This window comes from Styela clava, chromosome 13 (genome assembly GCF_964204865.1).
Source record: "Styela clava chromosome 13, kaStyClav1.hap1.2, whole genome shotgun sequence".
NCBI lineage: Eukaryota > Metazoa > Chordata > Ascidiacea > Stolidobranchia > Styelidae > Styela > Styela clava.
Genome location: NC_135262.1, coordinates 10,500,343 through 10,522,362, shown reverse-complemented (window position 1 = coordinate 10,522,362; position 22,020 = coordinate 10,500,343). Strand labels below are relative to the sequence as shown.

The 22,020-nt window shown below is 34.6% G+C and overlaps 2 protein-coding genes across 2 annotated transcripts; both read left to right on the top strand.

The window, feature by feature from the left end:
• The first annotated feature begins 588 nt into the window (after positions 1–588).
• Positions 589–5,729, top strand: LOC120333061 (flavin-containing monooxygenase 5-like). Its single transcript, XM_039400412.2, has 13 exons — positions 589–629; positions 1,112–1,221; positions 1,541–1,712; positions 1,881–1,964; positions 2,290–2,405; positions 2,559–2,701; positions 3,060–3,145; positions 3,259–3,385; positions 3,542–3,697; positions 4,073–4,223; positions 4,561–4,664; positions 4,774–4,872; positions 5,189–5,729. The coding sequence occupies exons 1-13, from the start codon at positions 589–591 to the stop codon at positions 5,408–5,410; spliced, it is 1,611 nt and encodes a 536-aa protein (XP_039256346.2). The 3' UTR covers positions 5,411–5,729.
• A 9,728-nt stretch (positions 5,730–15,457) lies between these two features.
• On the top strand, positions 15,458–20,933 carry LOC120333432 (heparan sulfate glucosamine 3-O-sulfotransferase 6-like). The gene is made up of 4 exons (XM_039400855.2): positions 15,458–16,011; positions 16,433–16,610; positions 17,080–17,250; positions 17,580–20,933. The coding sequence occupies exons 1-4, from the start codon at positions 15,536–15,538 to the stop codon at positions 17,883–17,885; spliced, it is 1,131 nt and encodes a 376-aa protein (XP_039256789.2). The 5' UTR covers positions 15,458–15,535; the 3' UTR covers positions 17,886–20,933.
• Positions 20,934–22,020: the final 1,087 nt, after the last annotated feature.

Sequence of the window (22,020 nt, the reverse complement as noted above, 5' to 3'; positions counted from 1 at the left end):
ATTTTTTTCTACATGTAACATACGTGGAAAGCAAGAATCTTGTTCAAAAGGGTTATTAATAACTGCTCGACTGCCTTTGGAACATTTTGTATTGTCAGAGTCGAATTTTTTAAGTCCGATATCGTAAATCGTGAGTTGAAATTTTAGTGAACCGAAAATCGATTCTTGAATATTTCGAATTATATTGCAGCCAACTCTCAGATTCCTTAGCCCTGTTTATTTCCAGAGCGCAGGGCCCGTGCTGCGCTGGCTGCGCTTCAATTGTTTTATCGAAACAACTTATGAGATAGGAACTATGTTGTTATCATCCACATCGGCCCTGCTGTAATGTACAAATGGCTTTCGACAATTCCACGCAGAACGCTCGAAAATCTTTCATGTATACGTCGTGAATTTTGTTAGTACAATTCTGCAAAACAAAAAATGAGCCATGACGGTTGCGCCCTATGCAATACCCATGAACGGACGTAAAATCAAAGAAAAATACCAAGAGAGCTCAAATATATACAAACGAAGTTTTATGTATCTTTGAAACATCCCGTAATTAGAACCATCCCACCACTTGCGCATACACGTACGCAAAAGAAAATGTGTGATGCCGAGCAGGAGCAAGTAAGAGGCTCTGGATTGTCAGTCAATTCCTTTGTCACGTTGATGAAGCATTGCAACGCAGATGTACTTTTCATACGCAGTTACAAAGAGTCAGAATATTCATGAACGTCTTTGGACTTTGAACGTCCATGAAATATGAATTCATTCAAACTGGCACTGAAACAAGCACGTAAATTGTGATCATACCTCGGCGACAAAAGTTTAAATTTTATTTCAGTTGAAATTTCTTGAGCCTGACGTTGATGAGCTATTTTCAAATTACAAAGGAACGATAAAACATTAATCTTCTAAAAATTATGACATTTAGAATATTTGATGGTCAATTACTCGAACAGATGCGTTTCCATGTGTCAAGGCTATTGACAGCAAAAAATATATATAAAGCAGAAGATACCCAGGCTTCCCGCTTTTGATTTTACTCATGTTTTGTCATTTGGATGCATATTTGAGCAATTTTAATTTGTACAAAATACTGTATATAAAACTAACGGAAAATAAGAATGAAGGTTGCCGTCATTGGATCTGGGGCTAGTGGACTAACTGCTATAAAAACATGTCTAGACGAAGGCATAACTCCAGTTTGCTTTGAAGAACACGATAATATCGGAGGTGGGTGTATTCTTCATCGGATATATCGTCAGGATCGTATTTGTATTTCCCTTACACGTATACCCATATATATACGTATAATATATATATGGAATTTGTTTAATACAAACACGACGCAAACAGTTTGATAAGAAATATTACACAGAAAAGCAGTTACAATAGCTGACTAAATTTTGAAAATGCCTCGATACACTGACATACAATTTAACATATACAAATTTTCCTTTATTGACGAGCACGCCACGGGTAATGTGAGGGAGAGTAGTGAGTGAGTCGATTCAGAAAGATATTAGACATTGCCTCATTCCTTTGAACACAGGTGTCTGGAATTACGTCCATACAACCAAAAACTCCGGATCTATATACAAGTCTACCGTGGCAAATTCAAGCAAGGAAATGATGGGCTTCTCTGATTTTCCCGTGCCGAAAGAATTTCCAAATTTTATGCATCATTCCAAAATACAGGAATACTTTAATTTGTACGCGGAAAGGTAATTATAATAGAAATAATATTTCATATCATTATTCTTGAACACCCTAAATGCTGTCGTTCTCCTTTGTTCCAATGATTCCATACGACCTATTATTGACAAGTCCTGAGCATATCGAATATAACAACTCCCTTTTTCATTTATGTGTTTACCATTGTCAATCGGCAGGTTCCAGCTGCGTCAACATATAAGATTTTTTACAAGGGTGGTATCATGCACAACTTCAAGTGGATTTGATAACAATGGCCAATGGTAACAAAAGGTTAATGTATTACAAGATGATTTTCTCTCAATTTAATTACTGTAACTTTGTCAAATTCAAAATATATCGATCGTGGTCGAGTAAATTTTTTCAAAATACGTTTCTGCACCTGCAAAACAACTCATATTATAAATTTGAATGCCGTCCGTAATATCGGATATGCGTAACTTTCATTTCTGTCAGCCAAGTGCTGTGGTAAAGTCTTTGTGTAGATTTCTATCAACATCTTTAACACTGTCCTGTAAAAAAAACAGGCCAACTAATGAAATCTTAGTTTACAGACAACTGAGAAATTTTTGCTTGCATTCAACATAGGAAAGTAACCCAGGAAGATGTTAAAACTGGTAAAAAAACGATTGAAATATATGACGGAGTTTTAGTATGTGTTGGAAGACATGCTGTTCCATACTTTCCACTTGAAGATTTTAAAGGTGAGTTATATCAACCGGCAGTAATGCATATGTGAGAAGCGGTCAATGTAAATAGAACAATAACTCATCGCTAATCCTCATTAATGGTAACAATCAACGAATTAGCGTTTTTCATTCTCCGTTAAACGGTTAAGTTACATTCATATCTGACAGGAATGGAAAACTTTGAAGGAAAATATATTCATAGTCGAGATTATCGAGACCCTACTGGATACGAAAATTTAAACGTTGTCGTCGTGGGAATTGGAAATTCTGGGGTGGATATCGCGGTTGATCTCTGTCGACAATCTAAACAGGTTCTCAAATATTAAAGTAACGGAAGTTTAATCAAATTTAAAGTAGTCTCACACGAATTGTATACAAATAAAACTGGCAAGCTTTACTGTAACGGTAGGCCCGTGATTTGTGCTCCGTTGGAGTATGATGAATCACATTGATTGATTTACTGAGTAGATAATAATGAGTAGCTTATAATATATATGTATGTTTTTGATATAATTGCACCACTGTTATGTTGGCTGTTAAAGATGCAAAATACTCTTGCATTTTGTCAACGCTAATTTTACAGTTACTTATTAAATCAGAATCATAAACTAGTATGCATTTTTTTCATTTCAATATTATTTTTCCTTATGATACGTATTTGTAATAAAGGTGTATCTAAGCACACGTCGCGGAGCGTGGATATTTAGAAGAATTGACAATCATGGTTTGCCAAGTGAGCTACAATTTGCAAGAAAGTAAGAATATTCAGTGTTTTCAACATATTTGACAAAAACTTGAATATTGGGGTGGATCCGAAAGATCCCATTATCGTTTTTGTTGTTAATATTATAATATTCATTTTTTCCAGATTCGTAACCGATGTGAGGAAAATAATTCCCAGAGTATTGTTTCAATACATCGGCAAAAAAGTTGTCGCTAATCATTTTGATCATGAAAAATACGGATTATTGCCCGATCATCCCGTGTTTGCACAGGTTAAATCATATATATTATTCAATTTCTATATGTAGTACAACTTATATGGCGTATAATATTAATAATAATATTCATACTGTCAAAAATACTGCATTTCATGAATTATAGTTTTCTGTTTACACCGTTTTGAACTGGTGTCAACTTCTTGTTTATAGTGTTGCTGCATCAACGACGATATTGCTGACCGTATGAGCACGGGAAGCATACAAGTCAGTGTAATTTTCGAAGATGGAACAGAAGAAAATATCGATGCTGCAATATTTGCTACTGGTTACTCTGTTGAGTATCCATTTCTGAAATCAATTTTACAGGTAATGCACAAAGAAGATGAGTGCGGGATAGGTGTTGTGATGATCTATGTAAAATTGCATTTGAGTATTTTAAAAAAAAATCTTTACATAATTTAATCAACACATATAATTAATTTGTGAAAACCTATTTGTCTTTCCTTCTATATATAAAGGCATTTGCAAAAAGACTGCCGATTAATAGATAATACTTATACCCATGAATTTTGATGACTTTCAAGTATATATAATATGTGGCCTGAAATATTACTGATGGTACGTTAACACTTCAGAAGTCGGCTATTTTTCAATAAATAAAGAAAAGTTGTCAATTAGCAAGTCGAAATTTGTTGCTAATTAAGTATCTTCCAATTGCAAATGCTTTTCCAATTATTTCAGGTCGAAGAAAATCGATGCGATTTGTTCAAATACGTTTGGCCACCACACCTTAAGAAGCATACGTTAGCAATTATTGGTGCCATTCAACCGCTTGGTGCCGTTAATCCAATCTCTGAAATTCAATGTCGGTGGACAACAAAAGTTTTTAAAGGTGAATGTATTGTACGTGAACTTGGATACAAAAAATAAACTCAAACTTGCTCTATGAACTTCGACGCTGAATGCGAACTTGATATCGTCACATTCGATCAATCATACAAATCATACGACCTATGTTTGAAGTGTGTTTTGTTGTAGCACGGTTAGGTTTTGGACATTATAACTGTCTAAACGTGATTTATTAGGTACAATGGAAAATGTATCATCTAATCATTAATTTGAACTTATTGCATTCAAAAACTTCATATATCGTGTCATTGAATGTTCGTGGCCTTGGAAAGATTTAAATGAGTAATCTATTAACATATTGTGGTACTTCTTATTTGCAGGGGAGCTTGGCTTGCCAAGTGAAGAAGAAATGAAAAAAGATATTCGAAAAATAAGGGAAGCATTAGCTAACAATTATGTCAAAAGCAAACGACACGAAACATTGGTATTTATATATGTTTCTAATATAAAAACAAATGAAATCTTTGTATTCGTGGATGTAAATATATCGTTCGACTTAATTTAGTAATAATTTTACTATATATGTATTTCAGGTCAACTATCAACCGTACATGGATGAAATCGCTGATATTATATCATGTAAACCAAAATATCTAAAATACTTTATTACGGATCCTTACCTTGCATTCAAGGTAATATGTGAAGAGTAGCTATACTTATATACATAAATTTTGTTTGCTAAAATTTTCGATACAACAACATATATATAACCAAACTTATGTATAACCAAACTTATGTAACTTTGTTACCATACACAATATCGGAATCTTTTCAACTTTTGTCATACTTTCACACACGATTTATTAACCGTGTCCGACCCCTTTCAATGACGTTGCTTGTAATTCCATATTCAAACAATCAGGATTTATTGGAAATGCAATTTGAAAAGTTTTTTTTTTTTCCACAGGGCACGTTTAAAATTCATAATTTTAAACTTTACATAAGCAGGTATATTTCGGACCCGCCGTACCTTCGATGTACAGATTGGAAGGCCCTGGAAGATGGTCGGAAGCAAGAAAGACGATTATGACAGTAGATGATCGAATCCTATTTCCTCTAAAGAAAAGAATGACAAAATCAATAGGAAGCCACACAAAATTTTACCTGGTTCTGGATATTATTTTGTTTGGGATTGTGGCAATGATTATCAGTTATTTGTGGGCAACTTGAAATTTCATAAGCGGATTATTGCTGTGTTCCCACCGTCGATGAATGTTTAAAAATACAAATAGTAAAATAGTATATAATTACAATTGTAAATGACAGAACGCGAGGATTGCAAAATACGGTTTTATCTATAAATAATACGCACTTGCACGCTATCTACTGGATACTATATGAATTGTCTTAGGTATATTTACAAAATGATTTTCCAGTCGATAGATATAGTTTATTTTGAAGATCCGCGTGACAAATAAAAAGAAAACAAAGCCCGGTATCAATTTTAAAATACAAACAATTTGTGCACAATAAACTTAATATAAAAATGCGTTTCAACAAAGAACTGCCTTCAGAGGGAATTTTTTTGTGACTGGGTGGTACAAAACAGAAATGAGAATATATATTTATATAGGCCACTCATTGCCCTAATTGGCGAATTTACAGGCGACCATATTGGGCACAAAACAAACAAAGATATAATACAGGGTGACCCAAATGAAACAGAGCGCATTAATTTTTATTACTTTTATGAAAATGGAGTCATTTTTTTTATTTTTTATACTTGAACTTCTGTTTGTGTATGATTGGGTACTCCCGTAGTGTGTGTACCAGGTTAGGGTTAGGCCATCATTTTATTACGATTTTCCTCATTTTAGTTCTGTTACGAGTTCGGGTAGCCAACCCACATTGGTACACACACTTCTGGAGTGCCGATGATTGCACCCAAAAGTTTCAGGTATCTACGACGTTTCCAGTAGCCTACTTGATGTTTGCCGAAGCGCACATTCTGCTGCCAAGATAGCACAAGATGCTTACTAGGTCACAGCACCTCCGAAGATGGTCGTACAGTGCCCATTGCACTCAGTGAAGTGCACGGTATGGGTAACCTTTTTCAAACATTGCCTAATCGAAGCCATATTGACTTTGAAAATTTTACCATTCACGGGAAATACGAATCGAAACAAGATATAATTGTACACATTGCCAGACATTTTTATGGCCGCGGCATTTCGGAGATGTAATGCTTTTATATTTTTAGTCGACGCAATTGCAAATTGTACTCTTCGGAATTTAAACGCAGACCTTGGAATTTTTTCTAACAGCAATGAATAAATGAAAAATAATCTGAAGTGGAAGTCAGTTTCGAAAGAATAGCTCAGAGTTGACAAATCCCAAGGTCGTAAAAATCCGAATTCAATATATTTATAATCGAACACTCTATTGCGTATTTTATGTTCGCAGATAGACGCAGTATATAAGTATAAGTTTATTTCGACTCCATAATCAGCATAACAATACATTTGACAGATAAAAACAAATAAATAAAATCTGATTATGAAATCAGGGGAGCAAACAAAACCTTAGATAAGGTTTATAACGTACAAAATATAAGATGAAAGGTTTTGTCAAGAGGAAGTGGTACGTGTTTACTCACCTAAAATTATCAAGTTATTTCACACACGCTCACATGCACCCACCAGCCACACACACACACAACCACTGAGAAGTTATTTAAGTAAGAATGAAACGCGATAAATTTAGGGTATACTATACAGTAAACAAAAAAATAAATAAATAAATACTAGAAAAGAAAATTATCTGCCACACCATATTGATATTTTTGTAATGGTTGCCATTGCCAAATTGATCGATCTTCTAATCGTTAATTATGTATATAAAAGGAAGATTCTATTGAAAACATATTGCCAAGCTGATTATAGTTGGAGTCAAATGCCAAGTTGCCCAACCAAAGTTGCCAGAATTGGGTGCATGAAGAGGTGGGCGAGACCATTTCATTCCCCAAATTAGAGCCTATTATTGCCAAATTATAGTCCAGATTGTAATAAGTAATTAAGTTACCGGTAACAGTAAAATTACTATAATTAAGTAAAGTAGGATGTGGAAATAAATTGGTTACAAAGGGTCTAAGTGAGGTTTTTCATTCTTGGGTATTGATTTCAGACAAGGATATGGGAATGAGGTTGTTATTTCACAGGATATCGGGAGTCTTTTTTTGTTTTTTCCTTATGTGTTTTACTTCATTTAATCACTTTGAAGTAACCTGAAAAACAAAAAATAAAACTGCGAGTAGATGTTTCAATGATTGGGTGAAGGGGAACGCTCTGAACTATTTATTACAGGCAAAAAATAATTGTTTAATTAAATGGGATGTATTGTCATTATATAGCGATGGATAGATGATCTATGATGACATTCTGCTTGGGACAGAGAAAAATTTATCACACCATGCAAAAAACACACAAAATTTTACTATCTATACCTTGGCCAACAAGTCAACTCAAACACCATGCCTTAACATAAAACGCATGCATACATAAATGATATAAAAACCACATCCAATTACAATGACCCACAGCAAATTAAAATCTGAAGGGGAGAATCCAACATAGCTCTACTGCTCGCCTAGTTGCAATAATTAGTAACCTTGCAGGAACAATATTGTACTATCTACAACCCTTATACCACCACTCAAACATAAGACCAAGCGTGTATGATAGGGACATCACAGCTAGAAAAAGATAAAAACACGAGCGTGAAGTGATAGAATGTGTGCAGTTATGTAAAGAAAATATCATCCGAGTACGTTAGCTACCTATATATTTAAAAAAATATATATATACTCATGCATGTCACAATACCGTTTCTTTGGTGCTGGACTAGTTCTGGCCAAGTCGTGGCAAGATATTATTATAGTCGTGGCACAATATTATTATAGCTGTTCAACATTTTCATTAAAACAATAATGTGCAAGTGTGGAGTGTCCCAAGTTTTTGTCATCGAATACCACCAGTAGTAATTTTTAATATTTAATATTTGGAAACTAAATGAGACTTGACTTGTTTTTGAAAAGATTTTTTGGACTTTAACGTCTTCAAATTTAAGGGAAGAGAATTCCAAAGTTTGGGTCCAGTAAAAGACAAGGAATGCTGACTCACGGATTTACTCATGAAAGGTACGAATAAATCAGAACTACTTCTTCGGTTGGAGGTATTTTTGACAAGTATGTCATTAAAGCAATTGGGCAGCGCATTATTATGGAAGTCGTGAGCTAGAGATAGTATTTCAAATTTCATCATATCTTCAACCTTAAGAATATTTAGTGATTTGAAGTAAGAGTCTACACTTTCACGTTTTCTTTTACCAAAAACTATTCTTAAAAAATTATTACAAATACTCTGCAGTTTTGAGACAAGTGTTTTATTACCATGAAGCCAGACTGAACAACAATATCGAATATGGCTAAGTAGTAATGATTGAAACATTGCTAGTAGAGCTGATTGGTCAACACACTGGGATACTTTGGCAGAAACTGCTAGGTTTCTTTTTGTTTTACCAATAACATGCATTATTTGTGATTTCCATGACAGATTTTCATCAAAGATAACTCCTAGAAATTTTATTTCTTCCACTCTTTCAATTTCATTGCCATTGAGCAGTAGTTTTTTTGAACAACTCACACTTTTATGCTTGCTTGGATGGAATAATACAAATTTAGTTTTGTTAGCATTCAGAGATAATTTATTAACTAACATCCAGCTATGAATGTTCGTTAGTTCTTGGTTTGCAACTGTGAATAGATCTTCAAGGTTTTCCCCATGAAGAATCAAGTTAGTGTCATCAGCAAACATGATCGACTCAGAGGATTTCAGACACCTGGACATGTCATTAATGTAAGCTAGAAAAAATAATGGGCCAAGTAAAGATCCTTGTGGAACTCCGTGCTTCATGACACAAATATTTGTAGAGAATGAGTTGTCATATTGCACAATTTGCTTCCTGTCTTGAAGGTAGCTCTTGATCCAATTGAATGGAACGCCTCTAATTCCATAGTGATAGAGCTTACTTAAGAGGATGGAATGGTCAATGGTGTCAAAAGCTTTTGAGATATCAAGAAATATTCCAATTGCATGTTGTTTGCATTCAAACGCATTGGTCAGTTTGTGTACCAAAACATTAGCAGCCATAGCAGTGGAGTGATGCTTGCGGAAACCAAATTGAAGCGAGTGGAAAACATTGTTAGTTTCAAAGTAGTTTGACATTCTACTATACATTATTTTTTCAAGAATCTTAGAAAATGATGGTAAAAGACTAATAGGTCTATAGTTTCCAAGATCTGAAACACTACCTTTTTTAAACAGAGGAAGAACTTTGGATGTCTTGAAGCTTTCAATGAATAATCCACTAGATAGTGAAAGATTAAATATATATGTCAGGATATCAATAATATGTTCTGGAACATATTTCAATATTTTAAATGGAATACCATCGATTCCAAAACTTGACTTGGGCTTCATATCGCGTATAATATTTTTTATTTCTAATGATGTAGCTGGCCTTAAGAACATGGATGAGGATTCTTGCTTCCCAAGATATGAAATGTAATTTTTGTCACAGCCAGCTGGTTGTGGCATACAGTCAAGCAGGCTTTGTGCCACTTGGGAAAAGTGTTCATTAAATTTATTTGCAGTTTGTGTATTACTGCAATCAAGTCCAATCAAAGGACAAGAATTTGTTTTATTTTTACCAATAAGCTCATTAATTGTTTTCCACACCGCCTTGATGTTGCCTTTGTGAGAAGCAAATTTAGATTTGTAATAATTCGATTTCTTTTTGTGGAGCAATCGAGTATAAAGGTTCCTGCATTCATTGAACTGTAATTTGTGCTTGTCATTTATGTTTTTATTGTTTATTAATTTCTTATAAAGTTTTTGTTTGACTTTGTTGAGTTTGCGTAACTCAGTATCATACCAAGGTTTGTTTGATCTGTTTGTCTGTTTTTTGTAAGGAAAAGATTGAGAGTAAGCAGTGGAGAATTTTTCAAAAAAATTTTCAAAGCAAGTGTTGGGATCCTGGATGCTGCTGAAGTCATCAATATCAATAGAATTCAGTTCATTCTTAAACGTATTCAAGTTGGACGAAGTAAACTGGCGATAAAGCGTTTCAATTCTGGTCTGAATTTGCTTTTCTAGAAGAGAGCATTGTACAATCGGCAGATGATCAGAAACACATTCTGCTAAAACAGCACTGTTAATTTTTTTATCATATACGTTTGTCCAGATATGGTCTATACAGGTAGCAGAACTTGAAGTTATCCTGGTGGGGCAGTTTATCAAAGAATAATAGGCCAGGTTGTGCATAATATCAACAAATAGGCTGGTATTCATATTGGACTCATCAATAAGATTATAGTTGAAGTCACCCATTATATAATTATAATTCAACCTGTTCATCTTTGAGAGAACTTGGGACAAGAGATTCCGAAAGTTAGCATTGTTCAATTCATCAGTTAGTGGTGATCTATAAATAGTACCGCAGGTTATTGTTTTATTTTCCAATGATATGTCAATGAATATAGATTCAAAAACCTTTTCACACATTATAGTAATATCCTTGCGGACAATGTATTTCAAATCATTTCGAATGTAGAGACCAACACCACCACCTCGGTGATGAGATCTACTATTAGAGATAAAAACATAGCCATCCAGTGCATTGAAATGGCCATTTGTACCAGATACAATCCATGTTTCATTTACAGCAATTACATGAGGCTTACAATTCAGTGAATTAACTAGTGCTTCAAATTTTGTGAAGTTTTTGAAAGAGGCTAAAGATCTGATATTGATGGAGAGAGTCATGAAACCACTTAGATTAAGGCTGTCGTTGAATTTAAGGGCATTGACATCACTGGAGCAGATATATTGATTTGAGCAATTGTACAAGAAAACACTATCAATGTTGTTGAATTCATCAGTATCAGTATTTGCTGATTCAAGAAACATTTTGTTAAGGTATTCAGGATCAAGAATTTTGGCAAGTGCCTGGGCTTCAGCTTTTTCTGTATGAAGGGGAACAAATAACTCAGATATTTCAGAATCAGAGAGACAAGAGAATGGCATACAGTCTATTTCACAAAGGAAACAGCACCAAGGTATTTCATCAGCTTCAGATTCAAGATTTTCATATTTTTGTCCAGAAATATTGGTACATTTTAAATGTATCCAAGAAGAACAAATGTCACAATAAAGAGCTTTTTGATTGATTCGAACTGATTTGTGGCAATTTCTACATGGGTATTTTAAATTAGTTTTCATGGCAGTGGCACAACAAAATAAAAGTAAAAAATAAAAATGAAAAAAAATAAGTTAAATATCTAGTCTGGCTATATAGGTTTCCAGATGTTTAAAAGATGGAGAACCATTGATTAGACAGCACTAGCCTATTCAAATAAGAAAAATGGAGATTATGAATGAGTTAATCGTTCCCCTCCGCTCATAGGCTACCGCTACGTCTTGAGGTTGGTCCCACTGAACGGGCAGCAGCCTTGGAGTAGAGGGGACGAGAGAGAGTAGTGATATCATTTGAGGAAGATATTACTCGCCTTTTATCTAGGTAAGCGTAGATAATCCCATTCATTGTGCTCACTTTTTGTTTTCCGAAGGCTTCCTTGGCAGCGCTGAGTAGCTTGAGCCTGCTACGGGTCAAGGACTCAGTGATGGACAATCCGCTGCCTTTGAGTTCTTTTTTTCTACCATACACCATATTCTTCGTTGATCTTCTGACGAATTTGATGATGATGGGGTTCTTCGGAGATCTTGATTTTAATTTGTGAGTAATATCAATGTCAGTGTTCACAATAGGATGGTTGGGTTTAAGGCTGTCGTTGAGAGTTTTCACTACAAAGTCTTCGAACTTATGGTATTCAGTTTCTGGCACAGAACTACAGCCATGGAGAATCACACAGTTTCTTCGGCTGTATTGTTCTAAATCGTCCTGTTGCTTTTCACAAGTCTCCAGCCTGCTAATAATCTCCTGGATCTTGGAGGAGATTTGAGCCACGTCATTCTGGAACTTAATGATGTCCTGGGACTGGTTGCCATGGTCTTTAGAGGCAGATAATAGAGTTGCATGTGACATTAGCTCCTCTTGCTTGGCCTGGAGAGATGAGATAGCTGCCAGAATCTGGGTTTGGACTTCCTTGTTCATCTTGAAGTAACGTTAGTGCAGTAGTGTGATTGATTGCAAGGTGAAATTAGGTAGGTATGCAGATAGTATATCCAGTAAGATCCACGTACAATAATAGTACAGAAGGTAGTAGGCTATCGTACTTTCAGTCTAATCAAAGATTACAATAACATCTGCAAACTTGGACAGCAAATACAGTATTTTAAAAATTTAGAATAGTAGTGCTTTATTTTATCGTTAGTCGGTACAAAGGCGAGTTACGATGAACACAATTAAATTATATGGCAAGACATTTTAAATGCTCGCATCGCGGGACTGTTTTCGGAGGCGTTGCACGAGAATTTTCGATTGCGATTCTTGTACCCCCACCCAGTGGTGAGCTGTAGTCGGAACGCACCGGAACAGCATTCCGGTTGTTGGATATTTTATTGCTTTTGCGTTCCGGTTGTTAAAATATAATTATGATAAAAAAAAGGCCAGTTTCTCTGGTTAAAATAGTGATTAATTTATGTTTTGTTACATTATAATTCATAATTCTTTTTATATCACATCACGAAAATATTTAGTACAGTACAGAATAACGTGTAATAGATATTTTCCCGACCTTTGACCCAATGGAAATTCATCCTATACCTTTTTAAAAACAACATTTGCATTGAATTGCTACGAATATTCTTGTAATTCTACATGGACATATTTTAGATAATTTCTTCATATTTCATTGTAGTTCTTCGACATTATCTTAGGACAGTCAAAACATCCTGTAAACGTCCGCGTCGTGTTGTAAATATATTATATTTCTGCGAATTAAGTGCGTTCCGGTTGCTACGATTTTTCCAGCTCACCACTGCCCCCAACCCCTCCTCATTTTTAAAAATCCTGGCTACGCCTCTACGTGCGAGTGATTGACAATTTTGCTGAACGGATGCAAGTCTGTCTCCAACCCCGAGAGGGCCAATTTGAACCTATTCTAGAGTAAACTCTCTAGTCTAGACTCTAGAGAAGGGGTCTCAAACTCAGTTTACTTGGGGGCCGCTGGGGCAGACTGGATGAGTCCGGGCCGCATCAGGTTTTTCACAATAAAAGCAACTCGTTTAAATTGTATTCCTTGTGCACTGCAACTTTACCTGTGCAGATAAAACATGTCGGGAGGCTCCTATGCTCAACAAAGAAATATTGCATTTCCCAGTTATTTGAAATTGTCTGTGCTCATCCTGTTTACTGAAACTTCACTTCCAACGACACGTTTGAGGATGTGCAAAATTATAAAATTCCATCTTGTAATAACTGTTGCGCTGATGTTTCAATCAAGCATTTAGTCGATGGACAGTGATGTTTCGCCACATGAGAAACATGGTTACAATGTATCAAGGTAGTGATTGTGACGTCAAAAATCATGGAACACTGTTTTTAAATTATTTCAGACGGTCCCGAATCGAATACCAGGCCTACAGGTATGGTACAGGTAGGTTACCGCACCCCATATTCCTTTCAGTAGATAGATGATAAAATATTTTGTTTTGCCCTACGTGAGAGTTTCCCCCTTTTCGGCCACGGAGCACTTACACTTTTTATATCTCCTCGCGGAACACCAAAATATGAAAGGGTGAAATTGATTGACAAACTTTCAGCATTTGAAAGTAAAACCAGGTAGAGATGGAGGAAGAACGGTTGACCTTCTGCCTTTATTCTTTAGACTTACTTGTTTGTCTTTGACAAAACCAAAAGACGTACTGTAAATTTGATAATGAAATTGACAGCCAAAAAGCTAAACCGACAGTTAACAAAAATGCCACCACCCTAACTTAGTTAGTCCACTCTAGGTCGACGGTGACGCGATCTTAAGCGGTCAGTTGGGCAACAACTTCATGATTCTCAGATCGCCATGGCGACCAATTTAGATGTTTTTTTGATTCCTTTTCCACGCAACACTCGGGAGATGCTCGCGTAACATTAGTGTTCCGCGGAACACAGTTTGGGAAACGCTGTTATAATGAAAGCATTAATCATGCTAACTGATCTAAGTGACTTGCGGGCCGCACTAACTTTAATACCAAGGCAGGGGCCACAAAATATCATCTCGCGGGCCGCAATTGGCCCGCGGGCCGCGAGTTTGAGACCCCAGCTTTAGAGTCTAGAGAGACATAACTGTTGTTCAAAGTGTCCCCAAATTTCTGAAATTTTATGAAATAAGAGTAATAAGTGCAAACAAAATTAAATATATATTTCCCCCTTTCGCAGGAGTAATTAAAAAATTTATGAGTTCTGTTTTTGGGTTCATCGCGTAGCCTACTATACATATGTGCCGTTTACAGTTGATATAAAAGTTTATCAAAAATCAACTTTCGTGGTTCTATCGAAAATGTAATTGTCGTCAAATGTTAGAATTAGATCTCCCTCCCAAGCACTCAACAGAATGATCGCCAGCTGGGAGTATGGAGCCACACCAACTGCGTGTTATTGTTTGTTGTGGTTGTGCACGTGCATAATGATTGAGCGAGAGACGTAAGCACGATTGAATTTTATTGTTATTTTGGTGAAAGCGCAAATTCTGTTTTTGTTTTTCTCGCGACTCTCGTACGATCGGCGGACAATTATAGTCGGTTTTCGAGCGTGAAAGCAGTTGGCGGCACTCGTTCGACTTTAAATTCGTGGGATATTAGCTCGAGGTCGACATTTTAGGTCGTACCTTTAGCGGGTATCTAACAAATACTATTACAGATTATTACGATGCGTCCTGGGATATTAGTCGTCTTCCCCAAAGACTACGTACGTTTTTATTATAAACTTTCCTTAATTTGTGTATTGTATTTTTTTGTGCCATGGTTCGAAGTTTGAAACAAATTATCTTAGTTACGGTACTTTGGATGGGATTCGGTACGATACTATGCAGGTTAGTTCTTGTGTCCACCCACACCTTCGTGTTGTGTTGGGATTTTGTTCATGAAGCAATGAGAGCCCATCCTCGCCAAATACAGTTTTATAAAAATCGACTAGTTTAAGCTTGTTTTATTCATCGGCACCGCTGCATATCCTAATATTATTCATGATTGTCGTGATATATTAAATGATTATTGTATTTTCACAGGCGACTGTTTTTATGATTGGTAATTTTTGGATCAGTATATTATATACCTTAATACCCGAATGTTTGCATCAAACACGACAAAGTTACCGCGATATCAACTAAATGTTGCCGTACAAGATCACAACTTGGAAAATATGTTGTCAAAATCTCGAAGGAAATTTCGGCGTCGGTGTTTGATTTTATTTGTCTTGAGTTTGACAGGATTTCTCATTTTTGTAACATTATCGTCGCACTCACATTTTTGTCGAAGCATAATTTCGTCGACCACTGGAAAAGGTCACCTTAGGATTTTTGATCGTTTCGGCTCAATTTCATGGTATGCAAGTAACTCAGGAAGTGATGATCCACCTGGTATAATGAACGATGTAAAATATAAGGGAACAAAAAAGTTGCCGACTGCATTGATCATCGGCGCTAAAAAAGCTGGTACGCGGGCTTTACTGGAGTTTATACGGGTGCACCCGAATGTTCGTGCCGCGGGGTCCGAGATACATTACTTCGATAAGAATTTTTCAGAGGGATTGGACTGGTATAGGTGAGACATATAGATAGATTTTATTTTCCATACTTGATATGATAAAGAGAGTCGCATTTGTGTAGTTTTTGTAAATAAAAAGTCCAATTTGTTCCATAATTAAATGACCATGACGATTGAGGCAATGTCGTATTGTACTTGTACAATGTTTGAAATAAAAAAGTGATTGCAATTAGTTGATTATGGTCTGATGGTGTTGGAGCCAGGACGAATGGCAGCTATTGTCAAATGGTGACATATTATTAACTTTTTACAAAGTATAAATACGAATCTATAGGCTAGCCTCACTAACTTAATGTAACATGCACAAAAATTTGAAGTTTTTTTTTTAGAAGCTGTTATTCTTGTTTGATATTTAAAGTCCGCCTTTATGATGAAATTTTGATAAATTGTCTACAATTATTTTTTCCTTAACATACAGAGATATGATGCCTACCTCAATAAAGAGTCAAATCACCATAGAGAAAACACCAAGTTATCTTGTCACTCCTGAGGCTCCTAAACGTGTTTACGATATGAATCCATCAATGAAATTGATAGTAGTATTGAAAGATCCTGTCGATCGAGCCGTATCAGATTTTACACAATCGTTCATGAAGGTATGTACGTCGAGGATTATTGTTGTGCGGAAAATTTTTTATAATTTGAATAAGAAGCTCAATTTAAAAAATATGGCAATTTTAGGAAATGTGGTCTGGATGAAACTATGCGATAACCTTGAATCTCTAAGCTTGAAGTTGTGTCTTAAATTTGAAAATTATAACCCCCTACAAAAATGGATATGCAAAGTATATTATTGTTTCAGCCGGTTTCGTAATTTTTATCATGCAACTTATTTTTTCTACTTTCATTAGGCCTATGCTTCAGATAAACAAACTATTAATAAAAATAAAAATCTAAAGCTATTGTATGTGTTGTATAACTATCAAATTTCAAAAGTAATTTATTGGATATCTCTATTTTCAATCTTATTATTTAAATCTTTCAATTCAAAAATTTTGCAGATGTGTAAACATGCTTATTTTATAAGTTTGTAATAGGTATTTTACTTTTACAACTTTTTGACAGCATCGAAGGCGTCACTCATTTGAAGATTCAGTTTTTATGGAGGCCAATCATACACTGATCGTAAACAGTTCAAAACCAAATATTAAAACAGGATTATACAGCAAACATTTAAAAATGTGGCTGGAATATTTTCCTCTGCGGCAGTTTTGCTTCATAAATGGTGAAACTATGGTAAGTAAGATATTTCGTTTTTATTCTTAGGTTTTATGTTAGATCTGGTCACCAGAAAATAGATGTGTTGAAAATAAATTTCCAACATTATATTCCCAACTGCCATTATATAGTTATTTTATATCAAGTTAAAATCATATTCAGAGTGGATTTTGGATTGAATCCCTCGAATTATCAAATCTCTTTTTAATAATTTCAGATAAACAATGTGATACTTTTACTTAAATTTTCAATCCTCATTACTCTGATATTTATCCTGTACTTTTTTGGCCATGTATTCTTGATGTTTTGTATTTATATATTTATTGTATAAAAATCGTCAATTTTAGGTCACTCAACCTGCAGTTGAAATGAAAAAATTACAAGACTTTCTTGAAATCAAGCAAGTTATCAATGAAGAGCATTTTTATTTTAATTCATCAAAAGGGTTTCCTTGTTTGAAAAAGCGAGAGGCAAGCGGGACACCACATTGCTTGGGTATAAAGAAGGGTCGACCCCATCCTGTTATACCAACACAAGCATCATCAATGTTATATGATTTTTATAGACCTTCCAATACAGAGCTTTATAAAATGACTGGCATTAATTTTAACTGGGAAAAAAATGAACCAGTTTTGTACAAAGAAAACAGGTGAAAAGTCTTTCATATATACATGACGCTTATTTTTTTTATATTCACGAAAGCATGGCCCACAGATAATCTAGGCATATTTCCATTCTGTTCATTCTTATCTATTCTGGCCAAGTATGAAGTATCCTTGCATGTTAAGTTAATTCTGAACCAATTTTTCACAGCCCAAGTTTTATTGTGTATTATGTTCTTCCGAATCTTCAAATAAAAATACTGTTAGTTTATTAACGATGTGCTTCTGCTAATTATTTTACCCACGAATTGAATGCATTATTTCCTACTGGGACCAGTTGCAGATTCATTGTGCATAAAATTAAACAGGGCCAAGGATTGGCTTATTATATGAGCAATTCATAGTTGATCAACACTTATCTGATAGTAAATTTACAGATTGGAATTTGCCCTAAATTTTAATTATAATGGGTAGTAGTGCTATAAGATAGGATCTAACGATTACACCTAGATTTTTTCATCATTTATAAGAAACAACGAAAACCTCATTTATGTTTTTCTAATATAATATACTTTGTATAATAATGCAGCGTTATAGCTGTAAATTGAAAATAACAATGTTATGCAATTGTTCCAAAGTGACCTATTATATCTTCATTTCATTTTGATGTATGTCAACTTGTATTTGCCTTTCAAGTTCTGTCTAATTCGTTCAAACCTTTTATCGTTATTCTTTGATACATTTTATATATGGTGTATCATTATTTCATGTGTGGAGAAAGAATGGTATATATGTTAGTTAGTTTTTCTATGCCAAACGTGTGGCCATTGTTAGCAGTAATTGACTCCCATGTTTGGCATTCCCCATACCTGTTAATGAAGGTGATATGCAACAGGTAAATGGAAGATATAATTGGGTTCCTTGATTATGTTTCCCACTTCTTAAGCAAGTCAATAACAATCTGCAAGATTAGCTAATTTTGTCATGTAACTTTGGAGTTTAAAAGCTAATCTGTGTAAGGTTAAAATGCCACTTAAAAAACACGTTTGTGGAATTTTTTTTAGATGAAATAATCTGAAATCGTATTATCAGGATTATTATTGAGTTCTCTTTCAGAGAATTGTAAGGTTCTGGTAAAGTATATCTTATTAACTGCCTCTATCCATCACACTTGGTAAATTATATTAAATTTTTTTACCTGAATTTTTGGGTTGTTACTATAAGTCTCACTGCAGTAATATTTTTGCTTTTTTTCACGATAGTGTTTGACTATCTACCACAACCGAGTCAAAAATTAATTTCCATTTTTTTGTCCTTGTTGTTATCCAAACCATGCCTGGTCATCTAATACCTCAATCGTCTCACACACACCATTGAGCTATTTTTAGTCGATCCCAGTCATATTAAAATAAATACAAGCCATATATGTTATCTTTATAATATGTTTCATTAATTAATTACAATTTGGTGCTTCTTATATTATTGGTTTAATATGTGATGAAAAAGTTATGCAGATACCGTCAGTACCTCATCTCCCCATTGCTAAAATATATTTGTGGTTGCAAATGATAAAGCCTTCATTATATCTATAACTAGGTTTAAAGTATATTTTTCATTGCATATTTTTGATTTGTTGTATCTTCAATTCTTCATATAGTTTAATGTGCCACCATCATTTTATAATCTGAAGCTCACATTGTTATATATGTGTATGTGCTTTATGTATGTGCTTTTTCCTAAAGCATCATTTTTTATTGATGTTCACCATTCGCCTGTATGGAGTTCATTTATTCTCAAGAGCAATCTTTTTTATTGTTGTCGGGTATAGGTGTCATATTTAATGGTGTTGAGAAAATTTAATTTTAGAAAAATTTAAATAATATTTCAAGGTGTTTTTAATAATCCAAATGATTAAATGTACCATCTTTTTTAAAATAATTATCACATTTTGCAATTTTATATGGTAAATTTACCATGAATTTGCTAGTAATAGTATGAAATCCTAATTAATGACACAGAATTCTAGATATGGGCCTCTTTACACAGGATTCTGAATCAAACACTATCTTGCGAGGATATAGACGCCATTCTTTTTCTTACACTATTCAGCTTACATATAACTTTCGTCAATTAAAATTTGTGCCAATATAACAGCATCTTGATTATTTTCTCAGGAACCTTTTCTATTATTAATATTTCAAAAAGTTGCCTTCAACAAAATTTTACTGTCTGTCAAATAATTAATCTTCATTATTTTAACATCTTCATCATGCATGGGGTGTATATAAAACAAAACTATTCGTTCTTATTTATAATTAGTCCCAAGCATGGACGAGTTTATGTCTATGATAATACTGAAGTGCTTCTAAAAATTGCCTAAGTGAAAGTTTTAATCAACTTTTTATCAACTTTCTGTCAATATCTGACAGCAATTCTGATTCCTCGTTGAAATATTGTCTGACATTTCTGTACCGCTACCCCATTCAATTTGGCGCTATGCCCAGGTCTTTATGCTTGTACTTCAGCAGGTTAAAAACGGTAAAACGTTCTTTTTATATATATAACCTAGTAGGATTTTTGGTCTACCGTCAACTGCAATATGTATTTTATACATTTGCCAGAATTTCTTATTTTTAACGTTCTCTTGGGCCTAAAATTTCGAATGCGTTGTATTTACCGACAGTAATTGCATGAACGAATGATTTACCATAGTATTTTAACTAAAAGGTTCTTCATTATATATTGGATGAAATATCCCGATAAATGCAATGCTTGTGTACACTGTACCTTACAATATGCCTGCGTTTAAGCATGGATTTTTATTTCTGATTCCCTATTCGTCGTTATAAGATGGATCGAAATCATAATATAGCAAAAATACATATTTTCTGTAAATTTCCATTTTTTTTATAATTTTTTCTCAAACTTGAATATTACGGCATGTTCTTTTTGCCAAATGTTATTTTGAATTTCCGAATTTTCTATTTCATATTTCTTTAAGATGACCACTTGTTTTTATTCTATATTTTATAAGCGCTCTTCGCAGTGCAGTTACTGTAATTTTGCACGTTTGAATCAATAAATTAAATATCTTGCAAATACGATTAGGTGGTACACGAGTATGGGTTGTATTCAATGGATATCTCCTCGAACATCTACTTCCTTGATCTCTTCCGTAACATTAGCGAATCAGCAAGATGTGAACAGTAGCATAACAATTGGCAGCACAACTGCGAAAACTCAAAATGGTTATTTGGGAATAGTATCAGTATAGTATAGTATAGGAAAACCTTTTTTGGTTGGAAATATAGTCGGGAGCTATCTATTGGCGGCGTAGACAATGAATATTTATAATGCAAGTGCAAAACAGTCCCGTCACGATAGGCACAAATCTGATATGGATGTTTTTTGTTTTTTTTTCTGGGGTGCCAAAAGCTATATTATACAGTAATTTTTCAATTGTTTGGGGCTTCTGTATTTAAATCTATACATCTGTATTTTAATAATACAATCTTCTTTATCCAATTCCATATCCATGATATATCCAAAACGAGTACGCGTGTCATCAAGTCGGAATTTGGTCACAAGTCGAGACCAATCAGGAATAACTAACCTTACCTCCTTGGCGCCACAATTTGACCCTTGTCAAACCATCGAAATGACCCATGTGACAACACCGAGCTCGAAAAAAAAATCTAATCTAATATACGGAAGTCACACAAACTCGCGTGCGGCGCGGGAAATTATCATCCCTTGGGATTTGTGGTTGCATTCCTCAGTCAATTAGCGACATTGCTAACTGTCAGTTAGTTACAAGAGATTGCTTTGAGGTTAACCACAGAAGGGGATTGCATGCCAATCAAGCATTTTTCAGATTAATTAGAAATTTTAATCCCCAAATGTGTGGGTAATGGTGTTGAAATTTTACAATATTTTTGTAATTTCTCTTTCAATTTTGTTTGTAGGGACATCTGCATGCAACAATACTATCTGACCTTTTTATGGGTACGGTACGCTATGAATACTCCTATTCATCCCAGCTAATTTGTGACGTCCATTGACAAAAGTCTGGGGTATACAGGCATATTATCTCAGGAAAACTAATACTTTTGGACAAGCAGGTTTATCGCAATCGAGGCTTATTTCGACGAACTGACGAGCGATATTTTATTTGCGCAACAACAAC

Coding starts and splice junctions, on each gene's coding strand:
- LOC120333061 (XM_039400412.2), top strand. CDS start 589: ATGTGTGATGCCGAGCAGGAGCAAGTAAGAGGCTCTGGATT. Junction 3,698..4,072: donor TTCTGAAATCAATTTTACAG/GTAATGCACAAA, acceptor CAATTATTTCAG/GTCGAAGAAAATCGATGCGA. Junction 4,224..4,560: donor GACAACAAAAGTTTTTAAAG/GTGAATGTATTG, acceptor TCTTATTTGCAG/GGGAGCTTGGCTTGCCAAGT.
- LOC120333432 (XM_039400855.2), top strand. CDS start 15,536: ATGTTTGCATCAAACACGACAAAGTTACCGCGATATCAACTAAATGTT. Junction 16,012..16,432: donor GAGGGATTGGACTGGTATAG/GTGAGACATATA, acceptor CTTAACATACAG/AGATATGATGCCTACCTCAA. Junction 16,611..17,079: donor TTACACAATCGTTCATGAAG/GTATGTACGTCG, acceptor ACTTTTTGACAG/CATCGAAGGCGTCACTCATT.